The sequence below is a fragment of the Tursiops truncatus genome, chromosome 3 (assembly GCF_011762595.2).
Source record: "Tursiops truncatus isolate mTurTru1 chromosome 3, mTurTru1.mat.Y, whole genome shotgun sequence".
Lineage (NCBI taxonomy): Eukaryota > Metazoa > Chordata > Mammalia > Artiodactyla > Delphinidae > Tursiops > Tursiops truncatus.
The window spans coordinates 31371199-31383576 of NC_047036.1; the positions used below are offsets into that span (position 1 = coordinate 31371199).

The 12378-nt window shown below is 43.1% G+C and overlaps 1 protein-coding gene across 2 annotated transcripts in view; it reads left to right on the forward strand.

Annotated features, from left to right (window-relative positions):
• Positions 1 to 12378, forward strand: part of EGFLAM (EGF like, fibronectin type III and laminin G domains) — a 170377-nt gene that overhangs the window by 61763 nt on the left and 96236 nt on the right. The window contains exons 5-6 of one of the 2 annotated variants that reach the window (XM_019930125.3): positions 838 to 955; positions 2159 to 2294. In XM_019930125.3, the coding sequence (XP_019785684.1) occupies positions 838 to 955; positions 2159 to 2294 (254 nt within the window). The remainder of the gene's footprint in view (positions 1 to 837; positions 956 to 2158; positions 2295 to 12378) is intronic. The other variant, XM_073802068.1, reaches the window with a different exon arrangement.

Below are 12378 nucleotides of genomic sequence, written 5' to 3' on the forward strand. Positions count from 1 at the left end.
TCAAGGCCATAGCTAGCAATAAGTGGCAGAGTCAGAATTCAAGCCCAGGACTGACTGATTCCAAAGTCAGTATCCTTTCCACTACAGTGTACTGGGACCAGGGGCACCAGGCTCCCACTTACTATTTGGTACTGTAGTCTCAAGATGGGGCAAGTCATCTTCAGCTGGGACTTTTTGGTCTAGGCTGTTTGTGCAGGTGAAGTTCACACACACTTCCATCGTCAGTCCTAGTGGTTCTCAATGTGGGCGTTGATGAAATCACCAGCAGCCTCACTTGGGAACTTTTTAGGAATGCAAATTTTCAGACCCCTTCCCAGATTTACTGAATCTGCAACTTTGCAGGCCAGGCTTAGCAATTTGTTTTAAGAAGCCCTCCTGGTGATTCTGAGGCAGTTTAAAATTTGAGAGCCAAAGTCTTGAGTCCCTACTTTGTGGATATAAATCAAGAACCTCAATTTGCTGTCGTGGCTAGTCCCTGAGCATCTGTGATATGCCAATGGAAAGAAAGAACTGGGGGATTCTAACCCTGGAAAAGATTGTTACCTGAATTCCAGCAGCCTAGTACTCTCACTGAAGAACTCAGATGCTATGAGCGACATGAGTCCCAGTCCTATGACAGTGCATTGATTCCAATAAAGGATAATTCATTAGTCTTGGGAAATATGTCATGGTGTTTTCCTCTTTGCAAATTAAAAAACTTGGCCAATCCTAGAGAAAACAAAACAATCTCCCAAGCAAATTTCACAGGGGCCTCAAGATGCAACCCTCATGAGATTGTCTGGTTTGCCTCAAAAGAACTTCTGATCATTGACACATTTCCTGTTTGGTCATTGACAGGAGGAAGTGATCGGAGATTTGAAACCGGGCACTGAATACCGAGTAAGCGTGGCAGCTTACAGCCAGACTGGCAAAGGGCGGCTTAGCTCTCCTCGGCACATTACCACTTTGCTCCAAGGTAAAATGCGTTCAATTCATTAATAAGAAGAAAGTGATGGGTGCTATTCATTCATTCCTTCATTCAGTATATCAGTGAGGACCTACTGTGTATCAGGCACTGTGCTATGCTAGGCTCTGGGAATTCAGTGGTGAACAAAAACAGGCACAGCCCCTGCCCTCTCAGAACTGAGTGGCGTGGGTCAGGACATTATCTAACTAACGTGTGGCCGCGGATAGTGAGAAGTACTTCCCATGGCGCTGTAAGATCTTCCGTTGTAAGATCCGATATAGGGGTTCGATAAGGACTCCCTGAGGACATGACTGCTAAGTGGGAATTAAGTAAGTGGGAGTTAAGAAGGCGAGGAAGGGGAGTGCGAGAAGAGATCTTAGCGGCCAGCGGAACCCAACAAAGGCTCATTGAGGTGGTCTGCGCTGGACACTGGGGGACAAAAGTGGCTTGAAGACATCGTTGCTCATAGGAGCTCCTTGTGGAGGGAGAGGCACATGGTAGGCAGGTAGATCCAGTGCATCCGAGGTCCGCCCAGCTGGCTCTGGAAGCACTCAGAAGGAGCACGTTCTCCACCCCAAGGCTCAGGGAGCGTTTCAGAAAGAACCATATCTTTGGCCCGGTGTTTGAAACCTGCATAGGGTTTTGCTAGGAAGAGAAGGCAGAAAAAATACTTCTGGCCGAAGCAATAAAGAAAGGCTGGGAAATGTGAAAGTCTAGATATGAAGATAGTAACAGCAGTTACCTTGGGGTGATAGAATCATTCTACATCTTTACCCATGAGGCTTTTTCCAACTGTCCTACCATTGATATGTATTCTGATGATAGGGGGTAGGAAGGGTACACAAAAGAATTGAAAGTAAGTGACAGTAACGCTAAGCATTTAATTTTCCTTGTAGGTAAACATCAATTCCGACATGCTAACAGAGGTTCTAAAGGGTACACATCATTGTGTGTCCTGGGGTCCATAGTCTGGACACGATGTAGTTGTATTTCCAGCCTGGGGTGCTTGAGGAGAAGGGAAGACCAGCTCTCATTGACAAACCTTCCATGAATCCAGTTGTGATTTTGTGTGTGTGTGTTTGTTTGGTTTGGAGGGTGAGGCAGTTCTGAACAGAGGTGTTTAGGCTGTAGAAAGCACACGTTTTTTTATACATGAAACCTCTCCAGCAGCGAAGACCACAGCCAACTCTAGTTGTTCGCTGTCCTGCCTAGATTCCTGCCTGCTTCCAGGAGCACCTCAGCAGCTGCACGTCACTGTGGTTTCTGATTCCGAGGTGGCCCTATCTTGGAAACCTGGAGAGAGTGAAGGAAGCTCCCCTATTCAGTACTATTCTGTGGAATTCATCAGGTAAGTTAGTGGGTCACATTCAGAAGCCAAACGTACTGACCTCAGTCATTCCAAACACGATAGAAGACTCCACCGCCTGTGAATTTAAGAGACGACAAAGAGGCCTATATTTATACTCTGACTTGGGCCAGCACCTGTCCCCAGCCCTCTTTGATGGTGGGTCATCTGGTTAACCTGTCTGTACCCACCTGACCTCTTCCCCACTTCCCCGCCACAGTCACACTGTCCTAGGCTCTGAAAACTCCAGAGGGACCCACTGCCAGCCTGCCTGCATTTCAAGCTCAAAACTTGCCTCCCTGGCTTTGAAACATGATGTCTGAAGTATATATTTGATGGTGACGTTTCTCGAGGGAGAGGAAAAAAAACCTTTAAAAACACGTGCAATGCATTGTTGCCTTTGCATCCATATCGCCGTGGGGAAAGTTTCTTGTTTTGGTTTCAGCTTTTTTCTCTTGTCTACCTCTCCAGCTCTCATAGTCAGCTTATCAGAGGCAGAAGAGTGATTAGAAGTTCTTCTAAGAACTTACAGATGTAAAAACCTGGATTCTCAATGCTGCTGTGTAATTTTAAGCAAGAACAAAACCAAAAAAACACCCACCCAACCAATGAGCAAAAGTTATTCCCCAGCTAGGGCTCTTCCTCTGAACTCTAGTTGCAGTTGACTTTTGAATCGAAGCACCTAGCTGATGAAACGACGTTGTTCTCTACATTAAAGGTGATTGGGTTTGTCTGAGGCCGGTTGCTTCATGGATTCGTAAAGCCTTGCTCAGCACCTCATTCCTAGGCTCTCTGAAGCTGAGGCAAAGGATTCTGCCATGATTTCATTAGGTCTGCTTCTGTTTCTTGACTTCCTAGCCTATTTTTTGGTAGTAGATATTTGTTTCTTCAGAGAAGTACTGCACTGAGTCTCTTTAATGCTTGAGTACAGAGCTTGTTTCAGGCAGGACTTATTGAATTGCAAGTGGCAGGATCTTGAAAGAAGATGAGACCGTAATGTATTGGCCCCTATGAGTGTCAAGTCCTGTGACGACTCTAAATTTGGGGAAGACCAGTTCTGTATCGCATCCGCAGTCTGTCTCCATCCATCTCTGTGCTCTGCTCCCCCCTTTATTGGCTTTAGTTTCAGGCTTTTCCAGTATGGTGGCAAGATGGCCACCAGGCACTGAAGGCTTGCTGTCTACTAGCTCAGCTCCCCACTGGAAAGGAGTGGCTCTTTCTCAGGGGACACAGTAGAGTCTCAGTATTCATTCTATCTGGCCAGGCTCTGGTCCCTCTTCATTCGCTGAGCCAATCACTGCGGCCAAGGAGAAGAGTACACTGACTGGGCAGATACGCGTCATATTCTGAGCTCTGGAACTAAAGACTGGTGGGTCATTCAGGCCTGAAGTACACAGACTGAGAGTTCAAGAGGGTTGGTTCCTCAAAGCGAAGTTGTGCAATTAATGGAAAAGGGAGGAGCAGATGCTGGAAAAATTAAAAAATAAATAAATAAAAGATGCCCCCGGCCAAGCTCCAGACCAATGCCCTTCAGTGAGGATAATCTACAATCCTTTGTTGAACAAATTTGGTAGGCAAAGCCTGGAATGTGTCTGGAGTAGAAAAGATTCTAAGCCTGGTTCCAAAAGTAGTTAAACTGCAACAGTGGAAAGTCCTAAAACTTCAGCTTTCTCATCTGTAAAACTTGGAGTGAAACTTAACATTTCTAATTTACTTGTCTAACATCAGCAAAGCAAAATGTAGTACTTTAAAATTTTGAAAACTGGGCAGTGTTTTTCATAGTAGCCCAGCAGGTCATCTGTGTGACCCTCAGCAAAGATGACGGTTATCATTTACTATTTTATTTTATTATTATTTAATTTAATTTATTTATTTATTTTTCGGTATGCGGACCTCTCACTGTTGGGGCCTCTCCCGTTGCGGAGCACAGGCTCCGGACGCGCAGGCTCAGCGGCCATGGCTCACGGGCCCAGCCGCTCCACGGCATGTGGGATCTTCCCGGACCGGGGCACGAACCTGTGTCCCCTGCATCGGCAGGCGGACTCTCAACCACTGCACCACCAGGGAAGCACTACTATTTTATTTCTTAACATCTTTATTGGAGTATAATTGCTTTATAGTAGTGTGTTAGTTTCTGCTTTATAACAAAGTGAATCATTAATTTTGTGGTAAAACATGTATTTCTTTCTTAAACTTCAGTCTGGCATATTGGCAAAAGGTGGAAATTGCAGTTTCTTAACCTGTGTGTACAACTGAAAGTAGAAAATGAGATGGATTTAGAGCCAGAACTGGAAGGGAGTGCTTGCTGCTTCCTCTACTGCCAGCAGGGGGCCCTGTGCAAGTCACTTCACCTCTGTAGTCTCAGTGCCTCACATAGTTTAGGGTCCCCAAAAGGAGAGCGTTTTACAAGAACTTGGGTGCAAGTAGTTTATTTTATTTGGAAGCAGGAATGAGAAGGTTGGGTGAGGGATGGAGGACATATGACTGTGTGTTACAGAAGTCACTTCTGCAGGCAATGGGGGCCTCTGTAGGGGCTTAATTCTATGGAGATCTCTCTGGAGCACACAGAATTCCTCTCTAATTTGCCTATCAAAAAGGCAAGAGCAATTTCTCTAATGATTAATGATGTTGAGCATTCTTTCATGTGTTTGTTGGCAATCTGTATATCTTCTTTGGAGAAATATCTATTTAGGTCTTCTGCCCATTTTTGGATTGGGTTGTTTGTTTTTTTGTTATTGAGCTGCATGAGCTGCTTGTAAATTTTGGAGATTAATCCTTTGTCAGTTGCTTCATTTGCAAATATTTTCTCCCATTCTGAGTGTTGTCTTTTGGTCTTGTTTGCAAATCAAAACTACAATGAGATATCATCTCACACCAGTCAGAATGGCCATCATCAAAAAATCTAGAAACAATAAATGCTGGAGAGGGTGTGGAGAAAAGGGAACCCTCTTGCACTGCTGGTGGGAATGTGAATTGGTTCAGCCACTATGGAGAACAGTATGGAGGTTCCTTAAAAAACTACAAATAGAACTACCATATGACCCAGCAATCCCACTACTGGGCATATACCCTGAGAAAACCAAAATTCAAAAAGAGTCATGTACCACAATGTTCATTGCAGCTCTATTTACAATAGCCTGGAGATGGAAACAACCTAAGTGCCCATCATCGGATGAATGGATAAAGAAGATGTGGCACATATATACAATGGAATATTACTCAGCCATAAAAAGAAACGAAATTGAGCTATTTGTAATGAGGTGGATAGACCTAGAGTCTGTCATACAGAGTGAAGTAAGTCAGAAAGAGAAAGACAAATACCGTATGCTAACACATATATATGGAATTTAGGGAAAAAAATGTCATGAAGAACCTAGGGGTAAGACAGGAATAAAGACACAGACCTACTGGAGAACGGACTTGAGGATATGGGAAGGGGGAAGGGTATGCTGTGACCAAGTGAGAGAGAGGCACGGACCTATATACACTAACAAACGTAAGGTAGATCGCTAGTGGGAAGCAGCCGCATAGCACAGGGAGATCAGCTCGGTGCTTTGTGACCACCTGGAGGGGTGGGATAGGGAGGGTGGGAGGGAGGGAGACGCAAGAGGGAAGACATATGGGAACATATGTATATGTATAACTGATTCACTTTGTTATAAAGCAGAAACTAACACACCATTGTAAAGCAATTATACCCCGATAAAGATGTTTAAAAAAAAAAAAAAAAGGCAAGAGCCATTTACGCGCTGGCTTCTGTCCTCTTTTTGTTGATTGAACGTTTCCCCCCGAGGTACAACTTCCCACCCTTCTAGGCTCTGCTGGCCCTTGGATTAAGGAGGCAGGTCCAGGGAAGAAGGAGGAGTGTTGTGAGCATGGCATGTGCTTGAGGTTCGATGCTGGTCTTGCGAGGCAAGTTGAGCTCACATGAAACTCTCCACATGACAGCCGCAGCTGAAATCAGAACTGGGAGAAGGGGAGGTGACACAGGCCCCAGAGGCATTGACGACAATGTCCTTACAATGCAAAATATGGGTGATAACTTCTTGCAGCCTTATAGCGTGTCCTCATTAGGAGGATCAAGTGAAATCACATATGAGAAACAGCTTTCTACAAAGCTCTTTTGACATGTACATGTCAAAAACCAAGCTAAGGAAAAGGAGGTATATATGGGTGTTATGTACCTACATTTAAGGTATATATGGGTGTTATGTACCTACATTTAACAATTTTAATTCTTCTCCAACAAAAATACATCTTAACATTCAAACCTCTAACATTTGAGGGGCTCAGACCCCAAATTCTTATGTATAAATATTTTAAAAGTATATACCATTTTAACAAACTGTTAAATATTTGTTATATCTGTTTATCTTAACAAATATACCTCTACAGTGTCCTGGAGACATTGTAGATGTCTTCATATTTAGAACTCTTGGATATCTTGGTGTTCCAAATGGAACATGGTAGCATAAGGAAAGCCAGCTCCTGGCTCCAGCCCCTATACTAGGAATTCTGCTCCTGCTATCTCTTCCAGAATCTGTAACCTCGGTCAAGTTATTTAATCTCAGGACCTCCATTTCCTCATCTGTAACATCAAGTTCATGTGACCCTCATAGCAGGGTTATTGTTCATAGCCTTCATAAAGTGTTTATACATAGTAGACATTCAATAGCTGTTTATTTCCTTCCCTCCCTACCACTCTTGCCCCTTTACAAAGAAAGAAATTGGGACTCAATTGCTTAAGTTGCTTTGCCAAGGTAAAATGACTGGTTAGGGACAAAATTAAAATTAGAACTGAACTCTCTCGACTTCCAGCCCGGTGCTCTTTCTACAAAACCCCATGTCCCCTTCATGTCTGTGACCGACCTTCAGAGATGGAATGCTGGACTCCGCCCACCTGGAGAGCTGCTGGCTGGGGAAACCTCATCTTAGGCTGCTGTTGGCTGTTACTCCAGAAAGGAAGCTCTCGCAGCATTTAATGTTTGGCTGCAAAATAAATCCCCACATTCGTTTGTAAACATCTCAGAGTCTGTCCCATTTCAGTTGAGAGCCTGAGGATATGTGTTTAAAGAGAGCTTTCCTGGGCTCTAAATCAGAAACTGCAGTCAGTGTGAAAAGCTTTGGGGGCCTACAGTTATCTATTTTTCCCAGAGAGGACTGTTTAATGTTTAACATTGAATTCTTTTTGCCCAGATGCCTACTGTGTACACAAACACCTGTGACAGGTCTCTGGGTGAGCCAAAAGTGTCTTTTCCTATCCCAGAGGCAGGCCTTTGACAGGCCAAGGCTAGGAAATTGTAGAAATCAGTGTATTGCCAGACGTTCTCCTCAGATTTCACCCACCTGAATGTGAAGTTCTTGTCTGAGTTCTGTCACTGGAGGATGAGGTTCCAGTCCTCTGTCTTGGTAGGTGCTTATTCATCAGTTGCCCTTATTCAGTGAGGATGATGGTGTCAAAGGCGTTGTTGGGAAATAGTCTCAGAAAACTTTTAAGGAACTATGTAACTGGCTAATAAGAGATTAACCTGAAAAATTACACTAGACCAGGGTGTGGGGTACTGACTGCTTACTCGCTAGTTTTGTTCATATTTTGGGTGGACATTCCATGTGTTTGTGATGCTGTCTTAGGTCATGGGCTTAGGACTAAGCAAATTTTTGTTCTTCTTCCAGCTTCTGCCTCCTGTAAAATGGAGGATGCCCACAGGGTGAGCACCTTGAAAGGGTGCTCTCAGTGATTGTATCAGAGAGGAGACTTGGTCTCTGGCTCAGGCAGGATGAGAGTAATCTTCATAATGTCTCCCGAAGTTGGCCTGGGGACTATTCATCAACTTCCTTATTTACAGTAGATTTAAAATTTTTAATCAGTGTAGAAAAGATTTGAAGAGGCAAATTCTAAGTAAGCCTGCAAGCTGTAACATATTTTGCAATGTTTTTAAAACTTTTTCTTCCTGCTTTTCTAAAACAGAAAAAACATGCATTCGAAGTAGGAAGAATATATATGTATATATTTTTTGCCTGCTGTTGGGTCTTCGTTGATGCATGCGGGCTTTCTCTAGGTGTGGCGAGCGGGGGCTACTCTTTGGTGCACGGGCTTCTCATTGTGGTGGCTTCTCTTGTTGCAGAGCACGGGCTCCAGGTGCGTGGGCTTCAGTAGTTGTGGCACGTGGGCTCAGTAGTTGTGGCTTGCGGGCTCTAGAGCGCAGGCTCAGTAGTTGTGGCACACCGGCTTAGTTACTTCGTGGCATGTGGGATCTTCTTGGACCAGGGCTTGAACCCGTGTCCCCTGCATTGGCAGGCGGATTCTTAACCACTGCGCCACCAGGGAAGTCCCAGGAAGAATATTTTATTTCTAAAGTGATACTGGAAATTTCTTTGTGGGCAACAATCTTAGTGTTCATTAAAATAAGAACCAAGCATAAATATAGCTACCTATGTTTTAAAGTATTTTGTCTATAAATATCTGAGAAACTTTCCTCCTTCTGCCTAAGAATTTCCCCAGGGTAAGTGCTTTTCTCATAAGTGAAAAATATATACTATGGTGGCAATGAAAACCCGAAGGCCTGGACACATAGTCCTTACCAGTAATGTTTCCATTGGGGTGCTGTGTTCCATATATGCTATCTATCAGGTTGGTTAAAGGTGAAAATAGTTCTCATTCAACTTACCTATACAGTTGAGTCCCCTGCACATGAATGAGTTCCGTTCTGAGAGCACATTTGTTAAGTCCAATTTGTTCGTAAGTCCAACAAAGTTATCCTAGGTACCCAACTAACACAATCAGCTATATAGTACTGTACTGTAATAGGTTTATGATACTTTTCACACAAAGAATACATAAAAAACAAACACAAGAAATGAATAAAACATTTCTTAATCTTACAGTACAGTACCTTGAAAAGTCCAGTAGTACCAGCTATATCACTGCTGCCTTAACGCTTGCTTCCGGACATCCTGGGCTTGAAATAAAGATACTGTACTACTGTCTCTATACAGTACTGTACGGTTAAGTACACAAAAGCACAACCACTTGCAGAGGATGCACGCATGTGACAATGTACTCCAGACACATGAACTAACTGACATGATTGGACAAGCGAATGCACGTTCGCATCTTTGAAAGTTCCCAACTTGAAGGTTCGTATGTAAGGGACTTACTGTAGCTTTTCTGTAGGTGTAACCTGATTGGTTAAAACTGCTTCAGAGTTTTGTAGTGTCAGTTGTTGGAAAGGGCAGATTAAAGCTTTCAGTGGCAATTTTTAATAAAAAGTCCACCAAGGCTAATTTTGGGTGCATGTGAAAGTTCAAAATATTTCTGTGTGTTTTAGGGATAGGTCAAGAAATGATCTCTAAATCTCAGCCCAAGACACTAATACTAAAAATACGAAAGAGCAATGCTTCCTTTCTTTTCCCTTTCACACCTTTCTGCCTAAATAATTCCCTGGTCCCTTGCAGATGCCTTCCATAATAAGACTTGCAAAATTCATCTTCACGCAGAGCTGCTTTTAAGCTGATTGCAATGTCTACGTATTGGTTTTACTTGAGAATCTCAAGGTCATGCACACCTGGGTGGTGCATTGAAATTATTATTTCAAAATAATTTTGAAAATTATTTTACAAATTGATATTTTTGTCAAAAGTCATCTGTCTTTCCATCCCATCATCAGCCTACAAGTAACAAATGAATTTAATTAGTTTCCTCCTAAGAAGTGACCCTGCAAAGGCTGTTACTGACATGAAGATCAAGTGTGGGATTCAGAGCGGAAGCTGAACGGATTATGGATTTTCCTTGAACAGTTTTAAGGGATGATGTGATATGACTTATGGTCAAGGGCACAGGCTATGAAAGTTAAAGAAGTGTTTCATTCAGAATCGAGACTTACAGTCCAATGCTTGGTATCGTCTCTCAGGTTTAAGTTTGTCCAAATGTGGAATCAGAAGACACAGCTCTGAGCTGGCCTCTAATCCTGGGGACAAATGGCTTGATTCCAGTTTTAAGCTTCCTTACATATGAAATAAGGCTGGACTGCTTGACCTCTAAAATCTGGTGGCTCTGATTTTCTGTCCTCGTGACAAAGGTGAGGAAGTATAGGTGGTTTACTACACAGGGCTCTGGACCTGTCTTCCTGGCCCAACCCTTGCCTCCACCACTTTTAAACCATAAGGTTTTAGTTGCATTATTTAACTTCTCTGTGCCTCAGACAGAAGAATGGGGATAACGATTTACTTACCTCATCGAGTTGTTGTGAGATAAAGCGAGTTGATGCACACGAAATGCACAGAATAGCACCTGTTATACAGTAAATGCTCAATCAATGCAAACTGTTCTTATTAAGGCTTTTATGATAGGTCTTTCCTGCTTTCCTTTATAGCCATGTTCTTTCTTGGCTAAAGGTCTTTATGCTTGCTATACTCTGCCAGGATATATCTTCTACTTCTTTACCTAGTTAACTCTTGGTCATCCTTCAGTTCCCCTGCTTAAGTACCACTTCCTCCAGGAAGCCTGCCCTGAACCCTGCCCACCACCTCAGACTAGGTTAGGTACACCTGCAACACTTACTAGCAACACTCAGCACACTTGTAGTTCATTACTTGTTCGAAGTCTGTCCTCCGTGCCGGGACATGAGGGCAACGTCTTGACTAGCTCCCTTCTGTGGAATATGGCACCTACATGAAGTAAACATAGCACGCGTCAAGTAGGTGCTGGAGAACATTTGGATACAGGCAGTCATGTGATTGCATCCAGAGAGTGACAGCTAGCTGCCCCCTTGCGCAAGATCCTTGACCTCTCTGAGCCTTACTTCCCTTGGCTGGAAAGTAGGGATGATAATCGTGGATACCTCGGGAGGGTTGTGAAGAGAAATAGATGTCTGTACAGTACTTAGAAGAGTGGCTTATGGAAGAATATTTTTAAGTGTCAGTTCTTTTCCTTACCCTGAGCCCCATGGTAATGGAAACGTATTGCCCTACTAGTCACAGGAGATGGAATGAATCCTTTACCGCTAATTTCCAAGGCCACAGCAGTAACCAATATCATTCCTTACAAACTGCAGAAATAAAAGGCAGACAGAATCCAACCTGGATCTGCAAGCACGTCCCCTTTCCTTCCCCTGACCCAAAGTTACTTATTGCTTTTGTTTTCTCATCATAAAAGGGATAGTGGTATGTGGTAACGCTTCAGATAATACCCAATGTGTAAGACTAACTTGAAAGCTACCCTTGCGGTTTTATTTCGTATTGAATGATAACTTGTGTTTTGGAGCCCTTCATACCTGCAAGTGAATTGCCAACTTTTTTCATAGCGTTTTACTAGAACTTATAGCAATAACTGGGCAAATGGCTGCAATATTTAACAGTGATGTAGCCCTGTGTTGGTTTTCCTGCCGCCCAAAATTATAGAGCTTGATATATTTAAAGAATTGTTCTTATACAATTAATCAATTTTGAGGAGAATGGGAAAAACAGCAACAAAAATCTCCCTTTCTTTTCAAGAAATTGTTTAGGAAGTTGTGCTGTTTAAGTATAAGCCTTCCTTACGGCCAACAATAGAATTAGAAATAAGCAAGAGTGGGCTTGTTTGGGTGTCAGCTGACATTGCATATTAACAAGTGGTGTTTTGTGAAAAATTCCTTTTTCTTACCTTTAGTTTCCAAATTGAAAATCTCAGAACCACTTTCCAGAGTGGTATGTAGTCCCAGAAATTCTGGTAGCCATCCAGTTCCTCCATTCAGGCTCAAATGGAAGGGCGATTCTGAATGTTTTTGCAGAAGTTTGACCTACAGTTCTGCAAATTGATCCCTTAAAGCTTCAGTCCCTCCTACCGTGAGCTTTCCTGATGGAATCCCTGGTCAGACTGATGGGAGTTGACACAAATTGAATTCTTGTGTACCAGTGTTGGGAGCCATTTGTAAACTGTAAATGAAAGTGTGCTCTCCAGTTGCCCCATCGGGGACAAATTGCTGAGTTTATCATTACCCCATTCTATCCATCTGTTTGTCATTTGGTTGGGTGGAACCAATTCATTAATAAAGAAATACGGCTGGAAGCTGCAGGTCAAATAATACATCTTTCTTTTTTTTTTTTCTTA